The 24,836-nt window shown below is 40.3% G+C and overlaps 1 protein-coding gene across 3 annotated transcripts in view; it reads left to right on the top strand.

The window, feature by feature from the left end:
• The window catches only part of lmtk2 (lemur tyrosine kinase 2), a 129,725-nt gene that overhangs the window by 98,938 nt on the left and 5,951 nt on the right, over nucleotides 1–24,836 (top strand). For all 3 annotated transcript variants that reach the window (XM_072269129.1, XM_072269131.1, XM_072269130.1), the window contains 3 exons: nucleotides 5,672–8,909; nucleotides 12,361–12,499; nucleotides 15,994–16,251. In XM_072269129.1, the coding sequence (XP_072125230.1) occupies nucleotides 5,672–8,909; nucleotides 12,361–12,499; nucleotides 15,994–16,251 (3,635 nt within the window). The remainder of the gene's footprint in view (nucleotides 1–5,671; nucleotides 8,910–12,360; nucleotides 12,500–15,993; nucleotides 16,252–24,836) is intronic.

Genomic DNA, 24,836 nt, shown 5'->3' with positions numbered 1-24,836 from the left:
TTGCTTGGTTTTATAGCTTTATATGTTTTGAAATGTAATTCCCACTGTTATACCTGTGTTAGTCATAGGGCTTATGTAGACAAGGCACTGTTGCTAAGAAACAAAGATGCATGATATGCTTATCTGACATTAAAATGTCTGCGTCCGTTTATTTATAAACCTGCAGAGTCAAAAATATTAAGTAAATCTGTTCTTTAGAATGAATCTGCGTCAATGTTATCAGATTGAAACCGCAATTGCATTATTGTGTCTGCAGTAAGGCAATTGGCGGGATGTGGGAGGTGGAGGAAATTGTCTGTGTTTAAAAGTATCCCCTTAAGTAGCGAAATAGTACAATATTTAAACTAGTCAGAGTCAGAATCACGTTTAATATCACTAGCACATGTCATGAAATATGTTGTTTTGTGATACAGTGCAATACATAAAAAGCCTATAAATTACCAAAGCTATTTGGTAATTGCCAAAAAAGCTATTTCCAAAGCATAGTTAGAAATCTGTCTGTACAGATTGAAATGTGGTTGTATTGGAGTGATCCTAAAACGATTCATGAACTTTTGTTTGAAGTTGAAAGGGAATGTTTAATTTAATACCTGGATTCCAAGAATTAAAAGGGTATTGTTTTTCGATGTAAATTCACTAATTTGGAGATAATGTTATTGAGTTATAGTAAACCTTCACAAATTAATAACCATGCAGTGTGGTTGCATTGCCTCAATTCCTAAAATGTGAGGGGGTGCTTGCATTGACATTTTTACATGTCAGTATCAATTGTATCCCAAGTACCATGAGTTGGAAGCTTTAAGAAGCAGCTTGTGCTCAAGCTGTAATTGAGTTCAAGGTAGTATGTGCCAAAATCAGAAATGATTGATGTCTTTCCCTAAACCCCCTTTAGGAGATATTTAAAGGTATTTGATTCATGATTGTGACCATAAGGCATAGTCTGCTGAGGCTGTACACCCCCCCCCCCCCCAGTATAGGAAACATCCTCGCCATGTCTACTCTACCTCGGCCTTTCAAAATTTGATAGGTTTCAATGAGGGCAGAGTTCCCTTTAATTGGATAACTTTGGTAAAAAGCTTTGTGGGCAGTCTGTGGTATGTGTGTACTGTGTTTGTTTTGACCATAAGACCATCAGACATAGTTGGAAAATTAGACCATTTGGCCCATGGTGCCGGCTCCGCTATTTAATTTATTACCTCTCTCAACCTCATTCCCCTGTCTTCTCCCTGTAACCTTTGACACCTTGATTAATCAAGAATCTTATCAACCTCTGTTTTAATTATACCCAATAACTTGGCCTCCATGGCCATCTGCAGCAATGAATTCCACATGTTCACGACTCTCTAGATAAAGAAATTCCACCTCATTTCTGTTCTAAATAGACATCCTTGTATTCTGAGTCTGTGCCCCCGGTCCTAGGCTTCCCAGATATTAGAAACATCCTCTCAACTCCGCTCTGTCTAGGCCCTTCAATATTCTATAGGTTTCAATGAGCTCCATCCTCATTCTTCTAAACTCCAGTAAGTACAGGCCCAGAGCCATCAGATGCTCCTCAGACATTAACATTTTCATTTCCGGGATCATTCTTGTGAACCTCCTATGGAGATTTTGTGAAAATCAATGGCACTTACCAGTTAGCTATTTCGTCATCATTCAGCCATTATGTGTTCCATGTGTTTTATGATCTACCATCCTCCCATGTTACATCCTCAGAAGCAAAAAAAAAAAAAAATTTCTGGTTTCCAAAAGCAATCAACTAATTTCTGAGAAACTACTTTGGGTTAGGGTTAGAAAAGGCATCCTCCTTGCCCTATTACCTCTTTCCGTCATTCCAACTTCCTATTCATAACAATATCACAGGAATTTGCTCTATCCCTTTATCAGCCTTTGAAGCCAGATTTCAAATTTTCTACAAACTGTCTCCACAGTTTGTTAAGCCTAATCGGTAAAAGTAGCTCTAAGTATCTAATTTAGTTCTTAGCTCAAGTAAGTTACATCCAATGTCCCCAGATACGCCTTAACCCATGTAACCCAAAATAGCCTATTTATGGGAATAAAATCTAATCCTTTAATTATTTTAAAACCCTTAAGCTTTTTGAAGATTTTTGCTTTTCTAATGTAAAAATCCTCACCTTTCTTGGCCTGTCATGCTAATGAAAATACTTTAAATGAGATGCCAATCTAGTGTTCGTGAGTTCCAGCCTCACGCAATCATAATCAAACAAGTTTCAATCATGCTTTGCTGTTCAAGGTCTTGAGGGAAAATGGTAACCGTAGTTCATTCTGCATGGTTTGGACAAGGCTTATGTTAGACTTGAACTTCAAATAGTAAATTTATTATCAAAATGCATGTATACTACTATGAGATTCGTGTTTTGGCAGGAATTTACAGGAAATTGAGTAATACAACAGAATCAATGAAAAACTACACACAAAGACTGACAAACAACTGACTTGCAAAAGAAGACAAACTGAGTGCAAATGCAAAAAAAAATTACTGAGCTCATGAGTTGTAGAGTTCCTGAAAGTGAGTCCATAGGTATGTAGGTATTTATTTAGCAATACAGCAGGGAGTAGGCCCTTCTGGCCCTTCAAACCCTTTAAACCAGGCTATCCCAGCGACCTCCAATAAACCCGATTAACCCTAATCTAAGCATAGGACAATTTACAATGACCAATTAACCTACCCAGTATGCCTTTGGACTGTGGAAGGAAACCGGAGAAAACCCATGCATTCCACAGGGAGGATGTAGAGAGACTCCTTACAAAACAGCACTAGAATTGAACCTTGAACTCCAGAACGCCCAAGCTGTAATAGTGTCGTGCTAACCCCTTCCTACCATGGTGCCCAGGTTGTGAAATCAGTTCAGTGTTGAGGTGAGTGAAATTATCTGTGCTGGTTCAAGAGCCTGATGGTTCAGAGGTAATAGCTGTCCCTGAACCTGGTGGTTGAACCTGAGGCTCCCATGCCATCTCCTTGATGGCAGCGGTGAGAAGAGAGCATAGCCTGCATGGTGGTGTCCTCTGGTGGATGCTGCTGCTTTCTTGTAGATGTGCTCAGTGGTGGGAAGGCCTTTTCCTGTGAGGTACTGGGCTGTATCTACCACTTTCTGCAAGATTTTCCTTGGCTCTAGTTGCTTTTGTGTTTTTTCCACCCTCCCCCCTTTCATTTCCATTTCATGGTCTGTGTTCATTAATGAGTCAGCTATGAGAGAGGTGAAGACACCTTTGCAAACGAGAGACAAAATGGAATAAGTATGATTTGGAGAATTGCCATTGTTTTCCCGCAGCGGAACACTTTGTCCAGGGTCTGATTAGAAATATGGTGCAAGATGGAATAAAACAAAGTACACATGCATACATGAGATGTCAACAGACAAAATGGAAGCAAGCACAATCCAAGGGAGAGACAAACTGAGACACAGGATGAATAGAGATTACTGAGAAAGGAAGTGAGAGACAGAATAGCAGACAAAAGAAAGTGAAGGCTATTAAAACATCTATGTGAAAGTTAAAATGGTTAAAAATAGAGGCACATGGGAGGAGAAATACTTCCTGTACCAAATAAAATGGCCATTGGGTCTACGTCCGTGGTCTTCTGTTGGTGTAGCGCATCCATTTCAAGGTTCGCCGTGTTGTGCGTTCAGAGATGCTCTTCTGCACACCATGGTTGTGACACATAATTATTTGAGTTACTGTTGCCTTCCTGACAGCTTGAAGCAGCCTAATCATTCTCCCCTGACCTCTCTCATTAATACGGCATTTTTACCACAGAACTGCTGCTCACTGGATGTTTTTTGATTTTCACATCATTCTCTGTAAATTCTAGAGACTGTTGTAGGTGAAAATCCCAGGTGATCAGCAGTTTTTAAGATAATCAAACCACCCCATCTGGCACCAACGATTATTCCACAGTCAAAGTCACTTAGATCACATTCCTTCTCCATTCTGATGTTTGGTGTGAACAACTGAACCTCTATGCATTGAGTTGCTGCAACATGATTGGCTGATTAGATATTTTCATTAACAAGCAGGTGTACAAGTGTACTTAAAAAGAAAGAAGTGGCCATTGAATATTAAGATGAGAAACACCAGAAAAACAAAATGAAACAATTACTGGAAATCTGAAATATAATAGAAAATGTAAATGGTCAGCTTGACTGTTTATAAAAGAAATTAAAGATGTAACTCTCGCTTCACCTAGCTGCTTAATATAGGGGGTGATAACCCTTGGCCTGGCCAAACGTAAGAAATCTCGTTTGGGTGGATGCTGCACGGTGTGTCCCCTGTTACAAATCAGTACCCTGAAATAACAAACAGTACACAATATGCGATTAAACGATTAAACTTTATAACTCTTACTTTGACTATAGTAGAGAAATGAAATAAAAGGAAAAAAAGGGGCCCAATCTTATTAAACAGTCTGTGCGCAAAGTTGGAGCTCACTGAGAAGCCGATCGTTCACCATCGGCCTCCGATCGTCGCTGTCCTTTGGACCCTCGCTTCGAGTCCACCCCATCCAGCGGTCTACCAAATCTCTCCATTCGTGTCTTCTCTCCTCATCTCTCTCTCTCTCTGGTAAAAGCCCACAAAAATAAACTCCTTCCAGATTCATAAGACGGAGCATAAAATCCTGATTGGCTAACATGCTTACCAAAGTCCTGTTATCTCCAGCCATAACCCAAACATTGCTGCTACAGAGAAACCGTTACTTCAGCGGTGAACATTACAGAGAAGCTGTTTTATTACCCTTAGCAGTGAAACATTACAGAGAAGCCATTACAGTGCGTTACAAAGATAATATCAAATTGAAAGGAAAGGCTTAAGTTTATCAAAGTTATAGGACATAGAAATTTACAGCACATTACAGGCTCTTCGGCCCACAATGTTATGCCAACCATGTAACCTACTCTAGAAACTACCTAGAATTTTCCTAGCACATAGCCTTCTAGTTTTCTAGGCTCTATGTACCTATCTAAGAGGGTCTTAAAAGACCCTATTTCCACATCCAGACATTTCCACAGCAACTGAAGCTAAGAAAATAGAGGCACTGCTGTGCTTTTCTTCATAATGCTGCTTGCATGCTGGACCCAGGACAGAGCCTCTGAAATAATGACACAGGAATTTAAAGTTGCTGACCCTCTCGACTGATGATCCCTTGATCCCCTGATGAGGACTGACTTGTGGACTTCTGGTTTCTTTCTCTTGAAGTCAATAATCAATTATTATGGATTAATTATTGAATTTTTCATTGATTCTATATTTTTTCTTTGTTTTACTCTGAATGCCTACAAGAATATGAATCTCAAGGTAGTACTTAGTGACGTATATGTACTTTGATAATAAATTTAATTTGAACTTTAAGAGTAAAAGAAGGCAAACCTGAGGACTGGAAGCATTTTAGAATTCAGTAATGAATGACCTAGAAATTGATTAACAGGAGACATAAAATAAGAGCAAATTATAAGAAATTTAAGAGCTCAAGAAGGGAGCCAGCAACTGTAAGATCTTCTATAAGTACATAAAAAGATGATTGAGAATCCTTTGTAAACAGATGAGAGAAATTATAATGGGAAATAAGATTAGGTTCCCTAACTAAAGCTTTAAATGCAGGCTGTGCAGCATGAATGGAAATGCAAATTCTCTTCAATAATGAACTTCTATCTTACAGGTATGAAGTTTTGCAGTTCTGTTGGTTAGCTCCAGAAAAGAGACCAACTGCTGAGGAGATTCATCGACTGCTAACTTACCTCCGCATGCAGAGTCAGAAGGAATGCGAGGACGACTTTGAAATGAGATGGAATGCGCTGAAGTCCAGCAACAGCAATCGGCAAGCGATGGCGAACAATTCGTCGTTTCCAATCCTGGAGCACTTTGTTGCTGAGCAACTGAACCAGGAGATGGATGACATCCTCACAGTCACTGAAACTAGTAAAGGACTGAATTTTGAGTATGTGTGGGAGACAGCTAAACTTGACCATTTTGAAGACCATGTTCAAGGAAATGATGGCGCAAAGGTCAACTATCAGAGCATTTTCTACCCCACAGATACTTCTGAGAAAAGTGGTTTCTCTATTGTCCACACTCAATCAGATAATAAATTCACTAGGAAGGAGGATAAAGGAACTCCACTTATATCAGGGATCGTTCCTGTATTTGATACTCACTATCCCTCCATTGGAAGTGAATATTATATACAGCTGGAGGAACAAGGTGAAACTAACTTAGATGTTGATGAAAATTCAGGCTTTCCCAATGAGGGGACTTTCCAGACCAAGGATTCCCAGTCCTTTGTTATCCTCGGAGACTCTGGAGATGATTTGAGTACGGATGTGGATTTCTTTCCACACTGCAACGAAGACTTGCAAAAGTCTGAAGTAACAGAGGCATTGATTACTTCCTGCACTCCTAGTTATGCTGAAAGCCCTAGCCACAATGATATCTTCTATGATCACAAGTTGGAGGAGATGCCTTATAACAAAGGAAACTTGAACACTGATGAAATCATAATGCTAGATCTACCTGAACTCAGTGAGGTTACAAGGAAAAATGCACTTGGTCTTGTTTCAAATAAAGAAACTCCCATGGAGTCGTTAATCCATCAACCTGTTTCACTTGATTTAAACACTTCTAGTCCCATTTTGGAAGAAAAAATAGACTTTGTTTTCACAGAAAGCACCAATAGTGATGGCTGTTCGGGATTGACCCGATCTGAGGGATTGCCCTCGAATTTTTTTCTTAAAGAAAATAAACTTTTACACGACTCTTCACCCAAAGGTGATGCCGGCAGTGATACAGGAAATTTGGTAACTTTATCAGATTTTAGTGTGGCCTCTGTTAATTCGCAATTCCCTGCAGACAAAACAATAGACACGGGGTTAGCTGATCAAAGTAAGCAATTAACTAGTTCTCAACTGCATGAAATTGCGTGCAGTTTTACTGACCCAGTTTATTCACAGAGCGGTTCATTTCAGATCCCAAACGATAATAAATGGTCATCGGACATTTTTTTAGATGAGAATAAAGTCGTGTGTAAAGATCAGCAAGTTAAGCCAGATTCAGATGAAGGTTGTGTCATGCATGATAGTTCAGGGTTAGGATGTGACACTACTGATGGCTGCATTTCCAAACGCAATTTCAATTTGCCTGATGCACACTGCCAAGAGACTGCTCAATGCAGTGAAAGTGCCGCTGCTAGCATGTGCAATAATGCCAAAACGTACCACCTTACTGAGGGTGGAACTGTGGAAGAAAACACAGCTGTTGTTTCAATAACAGAACTGGCGAAGCAAACTGAAGCTATAGGCCGAGCACACAATGCAGTCAATATAGATAAAGACACCTTGGGTCATTATGGGCAGGACACCAGAATATCAGCTGGACACTTGTCTGAGCTCTTCTCAAAAACATTATCAACTTCTCCCCTCTCTGGAACCCCAAATGATTCTGAATCGTTGGCTGCTGACAAATATTATGTCTGTTCAGAGATATCTAAAACACAGGACACTGTTTCCTTGTCTGAAGCTCCCAGCCCGTCCAAAAGTATTGAATTGTTGGCTCCCCTCCATTCTGGACACACTTCAGTAGATGCTTTGAAAGCACTAGAGACTATTGATATAGATGAGCCTCCCTCCCGTAGCTTCAAAAATGCAAATTCAATAGTCTCTGTGCCTTGCCCAGACTTACCAAGTCAAGTTAGCCCTGTGGAAGAGGGCGTATCGTTCTTGCATCCCAGTTCAGAGCAATCTACGGGTACACCGGATTCTTTGGACTCGCTGGAGATGCATGGGGTATTAGGGACTTTAGAAACACAAAATGTAGTTTCTGAGAAATTAAAGCCACCGCAGAAGCAACCTGATAGTGGCTATGAGACTGAAAATCTAGAATCACCTGAATGGTCTTCACAATTGCCCAGCGCAAATGCAGCTCCCATCTCAACTGCTTCCAGTAATGAATTACCTAATACTTTCCCCTCAAATCCACTCATTATTGTGTCCAAGGAGGAAGCTCTTCCTTCTGTGGAGGTCATCGATGTAGATGCTACCAAGGAAGCCTCAAATATGTTAGCCAATGGAAACCAGAACTCCCACAGAGACTCTGCTTATTTCTCTGACAATGATTCCGAACCGGATAAAAGAGCGGATTGTGATGTTGCTGCAGGTACAAATGAAGAAAATGATCTTAAGAATGTGGCTGAATTTGAAATTGTTACTGTACTCAATGATGAAGTTATGGCAACATCCGATTTTGCAGATTTATCAGAGGAGATTGCAGATGATAAGAGTAAGTTGTATAGTTCCGACCAGGAGGAATTTCCAAAGAACATTCAAACTGGAAGCCAAGGTAACTTTAGTAAGATAAACAGTGATGAAGGATCTGGTGAGAGTTTGGATGCTTCAAATATAATTGATCCCTATGGATCAGTATCAGGGGTTTTCTACAGCAGTCCAGTTAGCACTACTCAGTTTTCTGAAGCTATGAAGGAAGACTTTGAAATAATTATTGAGAAGGACATTAAAAAACCATTGTCAAAAGGTAATGAAGGAATTAGACTGAAGGAGCCTGATATTGAAGGACGGTACCTTGGCAGATTAGATGCCTCTGAGCTCTTTAACCTCTCTGAGGAACAAGACGGAATGGAGGCTGATGAAGAAGATGAAAACAGTGATGATTCAGAGGATGAGTTCAAAGGCTATTGTGTTAATACTCCCAGTTCAGAGAGTGAGGACGACACAGTGCATCCCGTGCCAGTAGTTGTATCTGAAAATGATGATGGAAAAACTCTGAAAAGTTTATTGAAGGACTACGGCCCCAGGTCTTCTGATTACCCCACAACAGACCCGGGGAAGAAACGAGTGAAGAAGATAGTGTCATTTTTTGATGACGTCACAGTCTTCTTGTTTGATCAGGTAAGCAAACAGCAAATTAAAATAAAAGAAAATACTGAACCCATTCAGCAAGTCAGAGAGCATCTGTGGAACAAAGACTGAAGTTAATATTTTAAGACTGATGAAGGAACTTTGACCTACAAGTAGTTTTGATCTGAAACGGTCACTTTTCCTTCCAGAAAATCATGTTTGACTTCCTGAGTGCTTCCAGCAATTTATTTTAATTTCCTACTTCTAGCTGCAGCATTTTTTTTTTTGGAACTCAGCAAGTCAGGCTGCATCTATGGAGAAGAATAAACAGCCAACGCTTTGAGCTGAGACCCTTCGTCAGGACTGTATGTCAAAGGGCATCTCTGGTTTTCTTTATTCCGTTGTCCACTGTTCCATCTTAGTTGATTCTTTCTTCAGCTCTTTACCTCTTCTATCTATCTGCTCGTAGCTTCTCACTTCACCCCTACTCTAACACACACCTTCCCCCTCACCTGCCAGTTTATGCTTTTCTCCCTTCCTCCCCCCCCCCACTTTTGACCCCTTTCCAGTCCCAATGAAGGGACTGTCCGACATGTTAACTATTTATTCCCCTCCATAGATGCTTCCTGACTTGCTGAGTTCCTTCACCATGTTGTGTGTGATGCTCAGATTTCCAGCACCTGCAGAATCTCCTGAGTCATTTATATCTTTCACTTCTCACCTTGAATCTATGCCCCCTAGCTTTGGACTCCCTAACCCTGTGAAACTGTTCTCTTCAACATTTTTAAAACATTTTTAATTTATTAAGTTAATCTTTGATTCTTTTCTTCCTTAATTATCAGTATTGCAAAATATTAAATTCATTCTGCAATTTCCTTGGTGACCGAATAGTTATTCTTGCACTCTGTATTCAGGATTTAATTTCCTTAAACATTGATTCAGAGGAATAACTGGCTTAAAGGTTTCTGAACTAAAACTGTGAAAGCAGCAGAATTTGCAGTCAAGAACTACCCTGAATAAAGAGAAGTACTTGATATTTTAGCATGCTTAAAGGTGGATAAGTCTCCAGGACCAGATTAGATTTATGGCAGGTTGCTGCAGGAGGCAAGGATAGAGATAGGTGGAGTTCTACCTTCTTTAAATCTTCGGTCAAAAGTGAGGTACCAGATTACTGGAGGACAGCAGACCTAGTTTCTCTTTGCAAAAAAGGCATCAGGGAAAAGTCTGACGGCCAAGGGAGCACAGTAGCATAGCAGTTAGTGTAACACTTTACAGTGCCAAACACAGATCAGGAGTTTGTACATTCTCCCTTGGGTGTGAGTAGGGTGAACTGTGTCGATCAGTAGAGAAAAAGGACAAAAAGGAGTATCCAGTTTACCTGAAATTGGAGGACTCAGTGTTCAGAATCGAGTTTATTATCACTGAGATATGTCATGATATTTGTTGTCTTGTGGCAGCATTACAGTGTAATACAAATGACTAAGTTACAATATATAAAAATATAGTCAAAAGAGGAATAATGAGATAGTGTTTATGGATCATTCAGAAATCCAATGGCGGACGGGAAGCAGCTGTTTCTAAATTATTGCGTGGGTCTTCTGGCTGCTGTATTTCGTCCCAGTCTGAGTAGTCATGGGGTTGTAGACTACCCAGACAGAATACAAGGTGCTGATCCTCGAGTTTGCATCTAACAGTGGAGAAAGTCGAGGATATCTTGGAGCATTCCCCCATAACAGTAGGAGATCTAATACATGTCAAACCACCGTTCAGGTGCCTGCTTTGGTGAGGGCCTGTGTTCTGTCTGCTGGAGCTCTCAATTGCCAGCAATTTCAATTTTCCTCCCCATTTCCATACTCATATCTGCCCTTGGCCTCTTTCACTGCTATGGTATGCAGGAACAGAGACATCTTTAATATGACATTGTATGTTCAGAGAATGGTTAATAAATGGTATGATATCCCGCGGTTCACAGAGTACAGACATGGGTAGTTAGGTTGAAGCTGGATAAGAGACTGGTTAAACCACAGTAAGAACAAAATGTTCAATTCTGATCACCCAGCATTAGGAATGATGGGACAGTGTAGAAAAAATTTATCAAATTGATTCTTTCAGGAGATTCTCCTTAGAATAAAGAAGATTCAGAAGAGGTTTAGTAGCAATCACAAAGAAAAAGCAATGTAAATAGAAAGAATTTTGTTCTCATTGGCGAATAATTCAAGAACTGTGTTCAAAGTTTAAATGTTCGAAGTGGATTTATTATTAAACTACATTTGTCACCATATACTACTCAGATTCATTTGCTTGTGTGCATTCACTGTAAATATGAAGAAAGAGAACAGAATCAATGAAAAACCGTACAGCAAAGATGGACAAACAATGTGCAAAAGACATGATCGTTGAAACCAATGTGTAAATGCAAACAAAGGGAAAATAATATTAATAAATAAATAAGTAATAAGTATCAAGAAAATGAGTTGTTGGGTCCTTGAAAGTGAGTCAGTAGGTTGTGGAATCTGTTCAGTGTTGGAGTGAGGAAATTTGAGTGAAGTTACCCCCTCTGGTTCAAGAGCCTGATGGTTGAAGGGTAGTAATTGTTCCTGCACCTGGTAGTGTGGGACCCAAGACTCCTGTACCACCTCCCTGATGGCAGCAGTGAAAAGAGAGCATGGTTGGTGGGGGTCCTTGATACTGGATGCTGCTTTCCTGCAACGGCACTTCTAGATGTGCTCAATGGTGGGGAGGGCTTACTCGTGAGGGCACACATATAAGATACAAGAGAAATTTGAGATTATAAATATAGTAATTATGGTCCAGGAACCATTGCCTACGAAGTTAGTGGAAATATCAACTTGGATATTAGATCACATAGATTCCGTTGGCTGACTGATCCCTCTGTATATCATTTTTATTTCTGTATAATTCTTTCTGCCTTTCAACCCTTTGTTTACAGATACTTAATGAAAGCTAGCTTCTTTATATACACTGGTGACTACAGTTCTTACCAGTTAAATCCCCAACTTGTGCACAGTGCTACAGGTCCCTAGCATGTACTATTAATTATAATCTCTTATGCTGTAAATGAGTTTGTACACAGAGAATGTGCATAGTGTTGTATTGCCTCCCAGGAAAAAAGTGACTTAAACATTCACATCAAAACAACAATAATTTTAAAGAAACTTACTTTTAGAATGTTTCGGGTACTCCTTGGAAAAGGTAAAAAGAGTAGTTTCTGACTTTAAAGAAAGATAGTTCTGGATTTCCTTCACGAGGGCAAGACGCGATGTGCTGTACTGTAGATTGCTGACTCTTTAAAATAATGATTGTAATATGTGGGACTTTGGATGAACCCCAGAAGCATAAATTGTATTTGAAGTTAACGGTGTATTTCATTTTAAGCAAACAGTAATGTGTGTCCTTATGTAATAGACAAGAATTATTTGGAGTATTATCCAGGTAGTTTCTTTTGTCTTTCACTAACAGTTGTTTATCCCATGGCTTTTAGGAGACCCCTACCAAAGAGCTGGGAGAGCATTCAGCAGCAGAAAACAGTTTGGTGTCTAACAGAGGTAGCCCTGTCACAATAACTGGATCCCATTACTCAAACAGGATCTCAAACTCCGAAAGCTCCACTGATGAAGAAGGTAGGGATTCCACTCCCAAAATAAAAGCTAAATGCTTTTGAAAATGATCTGGCACTGAAAGGTTTAATGTATGAGTAGCATTTGGTGGTTCTGGGCCTATATTCACTGGAGTTTAGAAGAATGGGTTGGGGGGGTGGTATTTAATTGAAACCTATCGAATATTGCAAGGCCTGGATAGAGTGGATATGGAAAGGATGTTTCCTATAGTGGGGACCAGAGGGCATAGCCTCAGAATAGAAGGACGTCACTTTAGAACACAGATATGGAGGAATTTCTTTAGCCGGGGGCCGTGACTCAGTGGAATTCATTGCCACAGATGGCTGTGGAAGCCAAGTCTGGGTATATTTAAAGTGGAGGTTGATAGGTTCTTGATTGGTCAGGACATCAAAGGTTGCACTGCAGAAGGCAGGAGAACGGGATTGAGAGTGGTAATACTCAGCCATGATGGAATGGCACAGCAGACTCATTGGGCCAAATGGCCTAATTCTGCTCACAGCTCACTGAATATACCATTATGAAAGGTCTGGATAAAGGATAGTAAAGGGCTTATTTCTGTTAGCTAAGAATTCAATAACTATTGACCATAGAGTAAAGATTTTAAAAAGAGCTGAGTTGAAGAGCATCTAGCTGACGTTGTGTGTGATGTTCTTGTGACGCCATTCATCCAGGATATCTGTCTCGCTGCTGTGGGCCTCCTCATCACTGCTTAAGTGGAGAGGGTGCAGAAGAGGTTTACCAGGATGCTGCTTAGTTTAAAGAGCATGTGCTATCATGAGAGGCTGGATAAACTTGGGTTGTTTTCTCTGGAGTGGTGGAGGCTGAGGGGAGATCTGATAGAGGTTTATAAGACTGAGAGGCATAGATTGAGAAGATGGGTAGTATCTGTTTCCCAGGGTTGAAATGACTAACCCCAGAGGGCTTGAAGGTGAGAGAGGGGTAGGTTCAGAGGGGATATGAGGGGTAAGTTTTTTACTTGGAGTCATGATGCCTGGAATGCGCTGCCTGGTATGGTGGTAGAGGCAAATACGTTAGAAGCTTTTAATAGACGTTTAGATGGGCACATGAATGTGAGGAAGGAGGAGGTATGCGGACGTTTTGTTAGGTAGGAAGGATTAGTGGCTGGATGTTTTTGAGTTTTAGCTGGTTCAGCACAACATTGTAGAACAGAGTCAATGGGTTGAATGGCCTAAATCAGCTCCTGTATCTTATGGGCTTAAAACATTGTTACCAAAAGTAGATGCAACTTGGAATTCATTGTCTAAAAAGTGCTGGAGGCAGAGGCTTGGTGCATGCCCCATCATGTGCCATTACTAGAAGGTTACAGGGTCTTGAGCTAGATTGTGGGACAATTTTAATTTTTTGGATCAGTAGGCGCATGATGGGTCAATTACAGTGGATCTGCAAAACTATGTGGGATATGATAATGTCTCAGATCAAACATTCTGGCTTTAAGTATTTAACCATCTCCACGGATAGTATATTTGAGAAGTGTAATTTATAGATTATGAATACTAATCTTTGGAGCACAACTCACGTTTTCAGGTTTCAAAATTTGTGCTTTGTTCTCTTCCCTTGCCCTTGCTGGACGTTAACTGATCTCTTCCAGCTGACAGAATTTCCCTTTCATCGTCAGTAATCATATTTTGCTGTCCCATTGGAAACAATGAAGTCAAGTTGTCAAATGCATTTGATTCCAGTACACAATATTGACATAATATCTTGCATTTGGACATTCATTTCTGACAAAGTATATGTAGTGCTTCTAACAATCCAGTGCTTACATCAATTAATCCATCAATTTATATTTTTTGGATTACGATAATTTCATTGTCCCTTTTGAATGTTCGCTGCAGCCAAAACACATGTTGACTTCACTGCAACTGATTAGATTCATAGACCAGCTGATTTTGATATGAAACTATTTGGAATAGTTTTAATCCTTAAACTTTACCCGTTCACAATTAAACAAAAAATCCTGTCTTCTCCTATCATTTTGGATCTCCCCCCCCCCCCCCCCCCACCCTCCACACTTTCGGGTCTCTTGCTGGCTCTTCCTTCGGTTGGTCCTGGCGGGGGGTGGTCTCAGCCCGAGGCGTCGACTGTGCCTCTTCCTATAGATGCTACCTGGCCTGCTGAGAGTTTCCACCACTTAGGTTCAATACACTTTACTCTGTTACCAAGTATGAACATGATGAGTCTAAATATAAAGATTAGCTTCATCATTGAAACATCGAAACTCAGAGTTGCGGATGCCTGCAACGCACTGGTGGCAGAGGCAAATACATTAGATTAGATTAGATTCAACTTTATTTTCATTGTGCCAAGTACAGATACAAAGCCAATGAAATGCTGTTAGCATCTGACCAGAAATAGTGTTTTTTTACAAAATAACTGCGAATAAAAAGTAAGTGCTACAGCACACAAATATAAAAGTACTGAGACAGTACAATATGGGTGCAATACTGCTTAGCGCTGTGATGTGAGGTTCAGCAGTGTCACAGACTCAGGGAAGAAGCTCTTCCTGTGCCTGCTGGTGCGGGAGCGGAGGCTCCTGTAACGCCTACCGGATGGGAGGAGATCAAAAAGAGACATCAGAGACTTTTAAGAGAGATTTAGATAGACACAGGGATATGCGTATATGGAATATACACGGTGACACAGGGATATGGAATAGTGCAAGTAGGAGGGATTAGTGTTTGGGTGTTTTTGATTTGCCTTTTAGCTGGATCAGCACAACATTATGGGCTGAATAGCCTGTTGTTGTGTTGTACTGTTCTATACAGTGAAATAGTGTATTTTGAATGTATTCTTTGTAACTTTGTATAAACACTGGCTTGTTGCTCCATCATCACCTCTTATACAGTTTACATTCTCTATGACCTGAGCTTGTGTTCATTCGCTCAGTTTCAGAACATAGAAGTGACATGGCTCCTTTGGCTTGAAGCCATATCGATACGAGAATAGTCCCATCATCATATTTCTGACAGTATTGTTCTCTACAGTTATTGGCAGCTGTAGTTTGCTGTCCATTATCTGCACAGTACATTTTCTGAGTGAATTACAAAGCACCCTTTGATACTTTGACTGCTTAAATGTAATGCTCCACAGGGAAAGTACTTGCTAGAAATTATGACATCTGGATTTTTTTAAAGCTTTTTTTTAAAAAACAAATGGTACTTAAGGACTTGAGTGTTTGTAATACCTTTCACACCTGCTTTGTGTTAAGCTTTTAATTAAAAAATTTGAGATTTCTTAATGTGGAAAACACAGTTCCAAGAAGACTTCAATATTATCACTTGGGTTAATGATTTCGTGTTGCAGAGGTTAAAGGAAAGCATAATAATCTGGTACTTAAAATTTCGCTTGCAAAGATTATACCTGCTTAATAGCTTCCCATAATTTTATTTTAAAGCTGACAAAATATTGGCATAATTGTGAAAATATCAGGATTGTAATATGACATAATGTGACATAATGCTTTTCTTTTTTCTCAGGAGGTGGTTTTGAATGGGAAGATGATTTCTCCGTATCCTCTTCAGAGTCCTCATTTATCTCTCAAACAGCAAATCGACTTGCCTCCTTAAAACAGTCTCCTTCCCCAGCTTCCAGATACTTCTCACCTCCACCGTCCTCCCGGACTTTGGAGCAGAATTGGACAGATACATCATCGTACTCTCGATTTTCTATCTCTCCATCTAGCATTGCCAGCTTCTCTCTGACTCACCTCACAGACTCCGATATCGAACAAGGAGGTATGTCGTTCTCACATTTTCTGAGGCTACTTCTCTTTGACTTTAGGTGAAAACAGGTTTGTTTGTTTGTTTGACTTACTGTAGATAAGAAAAGGTTATTGAGTACTTAACTTTGCTCTCTCCTGATTAGGTATTAAAGATTAGTTTTATTTGTCACATATACATCGAAACATACAGTGAAATATGTTGGTAGTGACGATGCCCAATGCTGTCCGAGGATGTGCTGGGGGCAGCCCGCAAGAAGCACCATGCTTTTTGTACCAACATGCCCACAGTTCACTAACCCTAACCTGTACATTTTTGGTATGTGGGAGGAAACTGAAGCATTCAGAAAAAAGCCACACAGTCACAGGGAGAACGTACAAGCTCCTTACAGACGGTGGCGGAACTTACAGCTGGCACTGTAAAGCATTACAGCAGAGATTCCCAATGTTTTTTATGCCACGGACAATACCATTAAGCAAGGGGTCTGTGGACCCCAGGTTGGGAACCCTTGCATTACACTAACCACTGTACTACTGTGCTGCTCTTTGTAGTCCTCAGGAAATGATTAGTTAAGAAAGGGCTTGAAGTCATATACTTGGTATAATTGGGAAGGAACTAGGTACCACATAATGGTACTACAGTGCAAGCATTCTGGAAGTTAGGGAGCAACTGTCCAATTCTGAATAATGAAATTAGGGTACTTTTAGAATGGGACTATCGTATTTTTATGTTATTCACACTTTCACCAACTTGGAGTATTGTGTTCATTTCTGCTCACCTCATTATGGGAAAAGTGTGAAAGCTCTAGAGAGGGTGCAGAGGAGATTTACCAGGATGCTGCCTGGATTAGAGAGCATGTCTTATTCTCTCTGTCTTATGAGGATAGGTTGAGTGAGCTGGGGCTTTCCTCCTTGGAGTGAAGGAGGATGAGAGATGACTTGATAGAAGTGTACAAGATTATAAGAGGTATAGAGAGAGTGGATAGCCAGTGCCTTTTTCCCAAGATGTCATTAACTAATACCAGAGGACAATGAGTTGAGGAAAGTTTATGGGAGAAGTGAAGGGGTAGGTTTTCCTCTACAGAGAGTGGTAAGTTTCTGGAATGCACTGCCAGGGGTGGTGGTAGAGAATGATGCATTGGGAATATTTAAGAGACTCTTAAAAAGGCATCTGAATGAAAGAAAAGTGAAGGGTTATGGGCTATGTAGGAGGGAAGGGTCAAATTGATCAAGGAGTAGTTAAAGGAAGGCACAATATTGTGGGCCAAAGGCCCATATTGTGCTGTACTATTCTATGTAGTAAAAGAGAAGCCACCTGTTTTAACCACAACCTTCTGATCCTTAACAACGTTGTGCAAAATAAACATTCCTGCAAAAATGATGCCGCCCAGAAGCCAGAAGCAATTTCACCTGGTCTGCTCAATTAACCCCATTTAACTCACATTGCATCTGCTCAGAGCTTTTCACATGAATCTATTTATTCATATTGTACTATTTTTAAACCCGACAAGTTCGGCACATTGAATTTGTAAAGTCTCTTAACATTTCTTCTTCTCTGCAGCCTTTTATAGGTACATAACTTGAGCTGTTTATTGTTTAAAAACTCCATTAAAATATCCATCAATCAAGGGCTGATGTGACCAAAAGAAAATTATTTCCAGAGAGCTTGTATGAAGTGAATGAGTCAGTTTTAAATGGTATTAGCATACAGTTATTATGGGTCAGGAGGTGCTCAGGAAGCACATCTGTCGCTAGACTTAGCATAACAGCTGGTTACAGCTCACCAGCTTAATGCGTCATTGTGAATTTGTAGTTAAGTTGTTAAATTGATGTTCAATTAGCAGGTGCCTGTGCATTGCACCTGCGTTTGTCTTCGCTAACGTAAGAGAAAGTGGTAGATAACTTCCCCCTCTTTACTGCTTTAACCTTTAAGCGCCTTGCTCTTCATGATGTATTCCATGTACACTGTATTATGCTGTCATTAATTACATATCAGATGATCTTAATTCTGATTTATCTTAAACGTGTATGTATTTTACAAGAAAGCACTTACAGAATACAAAATTTTCCCAGCTAAATGGTCAATTTAAAGCTGCATAATGTAACTCAATTCAAGGGAACACAAAACCTTCTCATTTTGTGGAATGGGCACTTTTGGAGTCATAGAGCATTGCTGCACAGAAGCAGGCCCTTTGGCCCATCTAGGCTGTTCTGAACTTTTATTCTTCCCAGTCCCATGGTCCTACACACAGACCAGAGCTGTCCATGTCTAAACTTCTCTTAAATGTTGAAATTGAACCTGCATCCACCACTTTCTCTGGCAGCTCATTCCACAGTTTCACCACCCACTGAGTGAAGAAGTGCCTGCTCGTGTTCCCCTTAAACATTTCACCTTTCAGCTATGATGTCTAGTCTCACCCAATATGAGGGGAAAGAGCCTGCTTGCACTTAACCCTATCTATATCCTTCATAATTTTGAATATCTCTATCAAATCTCCCCTCAATCTCCTACACTCCAGGGAATAAAGTCCCAACCTTATTCAACGTCTCCCTATAACTCAGGTCCTAAAGACCTGGATCAACTGTCAGTGGCTATTTTTATAATGCATTTATTCTTGCATTCATTAGGCAGTTTAAATGGTCTTGGCATGGACTAGATGGGCCGAAAGACCTGTTTCAGTGCTATACTTCTCTCTGACTCTATAAAACCTCTGTTTCAAACCGCTATTCTATGAATGTGTACCCTGTTTAAAATCATAGATTTAAGCAATATACTCAAGCCAACAAACTGTTAAAAATACACTTGAAACAAGAAAGAAAAAAATAATTTTGCTATAGTTACCCTGACATCACCACAAGCCTGGGATCTGGACTTACAAGCCAATCTCAGAAACTTTTCTCAGTAGCCCACTGTTGGAATTTTTCATAGTCACAGATCACTGCAGTGCTAAAGTAGTCCATCTAGTCTGTGCTGAACGAAACTCCTCCCTTCCTTAAACTCCTCTACACTGAGTTACTAAATGTACACCCTGAGCAGGTGGCTCTACCTTAACTGTGCAACGCTATAGGCACAGTTGGAGAAACTATCTCTCCTAATGTTGACTTACAGGGTACAACTAATATTAAATTAATTTTCGACGTTGACTATTTAATCTTGACTGAAGTGGTTTAAAACTGCTCCAACATTGAACCACATGCTTCACAGAAGCAAGAGCAGTTGATGCCTATTTTCTATCAAAGAGCTACTTGCGCTTTTTTTTAAAAAGAGTCTGCCATTAAAAGATAGTCATTTGTAAATTCAATCTTGCATCCTCAGAAGTTTCTAGTTTTCAGAGCAGGAAAATTGTGGGTAATTAATTAATCAGTAGGAAATGAAGCAGGTGCATAATCCAAGATAAATGCATTCTCTTCGCCTTGATTTATATTGGCCATGACTATTTTGGAGGCAGTGTGTCTTCATAAATGCTCTGGCTGTGGTGAATAGTGGCACTTAGTGGGTTGTTATATTTAGTCTAGAGGTGTTGCCATTATTTTGTTGAAAATCCTAACAAATTACAACCCTAATTAGTAACAAACCTACCGTAGGTCGCCATGCTGGTGTAGCGGTTACCACGGTGCTACTTCAGCTTGGGGCATCAGAGCTCGGAGTTCAATTCTGGTGCCGTCTGTAAGGACTTTACACGTTCTCCCCGTGACTGCATGGGTTTCCTCATTGTGCTCCGGTTTCCTCCCACAGACCAAAGGCATACTGGTCAGTAGGTTAATTGGCCATAAATTGTCCTGTGATTAGGCTCGGCGTAAATCGGGGGTTGCTGCGCAAAGCGGCTCAACGGACCTGAAGGGCCTGTTCCATGCTGCATCTCGAAATAAAAGTAAATAAATAAATTCATGCATCAGCTACTCCGGTACTCTTATTTTGAGATACAGCACCATAACAGGTCCAATGAGCCCACACTGCCCAATTACCCCTGTGTGACCAATTAACCTACGAACCCGGACGTCTTTGGAATGTGAGAGAAAATCAGGGCCACCCAGAGGAAATGCACATGGCCATGGGGAAGAATGTATAAGCTTCTTACAAGCAATGACAGTTTTGAACACAGTTTGCTGGCACTGTAATAGTGTTACGCTAACCACTGCACTACCACACCTAAATGTTGTAGGAAGCATTTGGATAAAATGTTTCTTACAGCACAGAAATGACTGTGTATCAAACCAGGTACTTCATTGCCTAAAAATCTAGGGATATGAATGTGCAATATGCTGTTAAATGCAAATATTTTATTTGCTGTGGTAATAAATTACAACAATTTTGAAAATTCACAATAAAACTTATTAGCCAGGTAGGAAAGATCAGAGAAGCTGCACTTAAATATTTTTATTTGTTTATTTAGAGATACTGCACAGAACAGACCCTTCTGGCCTAATGAGCTGCACAGCACAGCAACCCACCAATTTAGTCCCAGCCTAATCACAGGACATTTTACAACAACCAATTGACCTCCTGACCAGTACATCTTCGGACTCTGGGAGGAAACCGGAGCACCCGGAGGAAACCCAGGCAGTCACGGGGTGAACGTACAAACTCCTCACAGGCAGTGCAGGAATTGAACTCCAAACTCCAACTTCCCTAGCTGTAATAGCATCACGCTAACCACTACACTACCATGCAGCCCTAATTTACTCTTAATTGATCTTGAGGGAGAGGATAATTGGGAGAAATGAATTGCAATTGACATAGGCCAGCAACCAAGGTTAACTGGCAGAAAGACTTGACGTTACGTGACCCTTTCTGTCGCAAGCTTCTTTGATTCAGCAGCTTTAAGTGTATTGATTAAATATTTGAAGAAACATTGGGGAAGGAGCCAGAGAGCACTTTCAAAAACACAAAGGTCTAAAGGGCTTCATATGCTCTCTGGTTCCCACTTAGAGGTGACTTTCTGTTGAGGCTAACACAGATGTGTACTTTGGACATTTACTGGGCTGAATTTATAGCTGTTGATACCTAGTCCTTCTTATCAGAATGTGACATTGGAGCCGGTGTGAACAGAACACATGCACGGTGTGAGTGTGCCAGCTGTGCTGTAAGAGAAAGGCCGCCAAACACGGCCTCTGCTTTCCCTGTACCTCAGTCATTTTCAGTATCGAAAGTAAGCTATGCCTATTTGCCTATTCCTTTAAAACAAAACAGCAAAAAAAAGTTTGTCTTGTGCATCTTCTTGATGCCCTATTCTGCCAGTAACATCAAGTCACTACCTTGCCTGCTCTTTGCTTTGTTTAATTTTTTATATATATTTCTTATCGTAATTGATATATATCTTGTGTACTTCACTGTACCACTGCCACAAATTTCACAGTGTATGTCAGTGACAGTAAACTTGATTCTGAAGTCCAGGGATATTTCTTCATCTTCAAATTCTGGATTATTCAGAATTTACACAGTACAAAGTTAATGCCCCTACTTTCTTACAAGTTTGTGTGGATTTGGCATGCATAAACTCTGACACAGTGGAGAGTGTCCTGACTGGTTGTATAATGGACTGGTATAAAAACACCAATGCCTAGGAACAGAAAGGTCTACAGAAAGTGGAAGATACAACCCAGTCCATCATAAGAAAAGCCCTCTCCACCATTGAGCATATTCACATGGAGCGCTTGCATAAGAAAATAGCAACGTCATCAAAAACCTCCATCCAGGCTATCATCAGACAGGAGCCTTGGGTCCACACCACCAGGGTTCAGGAACAACCATCAATCTCCTGAACCAGTGTGGATAACTTCACTCATTGCTACTCTGAGCTGATTCTATGATCTACAGACTCACTTACAAGAATTCTTTACAGTTCATGTTCTTTGTATTATCTTTTATTTGCACAGTTTGTATTTTACACATTGGTTGTTTGTCAGACTTCCAGCTGTTTAGTTTTTCTTAAATTTATTGTATTTTTCTGTAAAAGTCTGCAAGAAAATGAATCTGGGCGGTATCTAGTGACATAAATGTACACAGATAATTTAGTTTGAAGTTGGATATTACTGAGTGCAGAGCTCTTTTTTCCATCCTTGTCAGTAGATCTGACTGTTGTTGGTTTTTCCTGCTACTGCTCGGGTCAGATCTTATGGTGTGCAAATTCTCAAATTTATTAGACTCCATACTGCAAACTTTATTCTTAAAAACCACATTTGATTCCCTTGGCAACAGCCAGCTTACTGCTGCGCCACACTAAATAACCTGCGTATTTGTTCATTGCACCCTTTGTTTCTCACCAATGCTGAAAGACTAAGTTCTTTACTATAAATTTTCCCTTTCCTACAGCACAGAAGCAGGCCCTTTGGCTCAGCATGTACAAGCCAACCTTTGCATCCATCTATTTGGCCAGACTGTGCCTTGACCATTCTCCCTCATCTGGCTGGAGGTGCAGGAGTTCTGAGTCCCACAATGCCAGGATCAGGAGCAGTTGTTGCCCTGAGCCATCGGGCTCCTGGACCAGCTTCACTTGCCTCGCTGTTGAATGGACTCCACAGCCTGTAGGCTCACCTTTGAGGGCTCTGCAGTTCTCATTCTATGTATTATTTGTTTTTTTTTAAATTATTTGCACGATTTGTCCTCTTTTGCAAATTAGATGTCTGTCGGTCTTTGGTGTGTGTTTTTTTTTTGTGAATTTTATTGTTTTTTTGTGGCTGCCTGCCAGAAGATGAATCTCAAGATTGTATATGGTTCACATACTTTAATAATAAATTTACTTTGAACTTTGAGTGCTTTTCTTCTCCATCATCACCACCATCTCCGGGAGCAAGTTCCAGAATGAAGCAACTTTTGCATATTTCCACACACGGTTGTGGATTTTGATGAACGTCGGAGATAAACAAGCTCTGGAAACTTTTTTTAAGGAGCCTCTTTGGAATATGTAGCTCTTCAATGCAAGATGTGTAGAAAGAAATTAAAGTCAAAGTTGATCGTCATATGCACAAATTCATGTGTGCACAGGTGATACGGAAAAGCCTACTTGCAGCAGTATCACAGGTACATCGCATCAGTTAAGTAGCATTCACAAGAAGAAAAAAACTTTTTTTTGCAAGAAAGAACAATTGGAACAAAAGAAGAGTCTATTTTAGTTCTAAGTAATTCTGTGATTAGGAATTTTCTGATTGGTTGAATGGAAATAACTGCTCTTGAAATTGGTTGTGTGGGACATCAGGCTTTTGTACCTCCTGCATAATGGTAGCTACAAAAAGATGACATGGCTGCATGACGGGGTTCTTCAGATGTTGAAGGAACTCGGGTAGCATCTATGGAGGGGAGTAAGCAGTCAGTGTTTTGGGCTGAGACTCTACATCAGGACCTTCACTACTCTCCCTCTGTGGTCTTCATTTTTCTTTCTTGTTTATGATTAAAGTTGCCTCCTTGAGGGTATCATCGATGGTGTCTAACTGGTGAGAGGTAGTGAGTTGTGGGCTTGTGTTGGCACTGGAAGCGCGGTGACACCCACGGGCTGCCCAGCACTATCCTTGCTGGTTTGACTTGAATTAAGTGACTTTATATTCTGACATCCATGTGACAAATGAAGCTAATCTTTCTTTAATTTTTATGATACCAATAATCTTAATTAGATATTTAGACCATCAAGCGATTATTGAAAAGACACCATTTATTCTTCTGGGATGATGATTAGCATAAAAAGAAAAATTAAAAATGTTTTATTGCCTGCATGTACCAAAGCACTTTGTAGTTAATGAAGTACTTCGAAACGATGATCACCTTTGTGATATAGAGAAGTGTTCAGTGTTTCAAGGGATTGCTTCACCTTCCTAAAGCTATCTGACTCTGCGGTGCAATGTTTGATATCAAGCCAACCGAGTAATGAGAGCAATTCACACTTCAGAATCAGGTTTAATATCTGACATAGATCATGAAATTTGTTGTTTTGCAGCAGCAGTAGATGCAATACATTAAAAAAAAACTAAATTGCAATAAGACATGCACATTCAGTGGGCACTTTATTAGGTGTACTTGTACACCTTCATTAATGTAAATATCTAATCAGCCAATCATGTGGCAGCATAAAAGCATGCAGATATGGTCAGGAGATTCAGTTGTTCAGAGAAATGTGAGCTAAGTGACTTTGACCATGGAATGATTGTTGGTGCAAGATGGAGTGGTTTTGAGTATCTCAGAAACTGCTTATTTTTCATGCACAACCATCTCTAGAATTTACAGAGAATGGTGTGGAAAACAAAACACATCCAGTGAATGGCAGTTCTGTGGACGATGAGAGAGGTCAGAGGAGAATGGCCAGGCTGGTTCAAGCTGACAGGAAGATGATGGTAACTCAAATAATCACGCACTTAAGCAGTGGTGTACAGAAAAGCAACTCTGAATACACACTATCGAACCTTCAGGTGATGGGTTATGCAGCAGAAGACCACAAATATACACTCAGTAGCTACTTTATTAGATGCAGGAGGTACACAATAAGTGCAAAAAGAAAGCAGAAGTGGTGAAGTAGTGTTCATGGGTGGTTTATTGTCTCGTCAGAAATCTGGTGGTGGAGGAGAAGAAGCTGTTCCTAAAATGTTGAGTGGTGTCTTCACTTTCTTCACTCC

Source organism: Mobula birostris, chromosome 9, assembly GCF_030028105.1.
Source record: "Mobula birostris isolate sMobBir1 chromosome 9, sMobBir1.hap1, whole genome shotgun sequence".
In the NCBI taxonomy this organism is placed as follows: domain Eukaryota; kingdom Metazoa; phylum Chordata; class Chondrichthyes; order Myliobatiformes; family Myliobatidae; genus Mobula; species Mobula birostris.
This window is presented reverse-complemented; position numbering and strand designations above follow the sequence as displayed.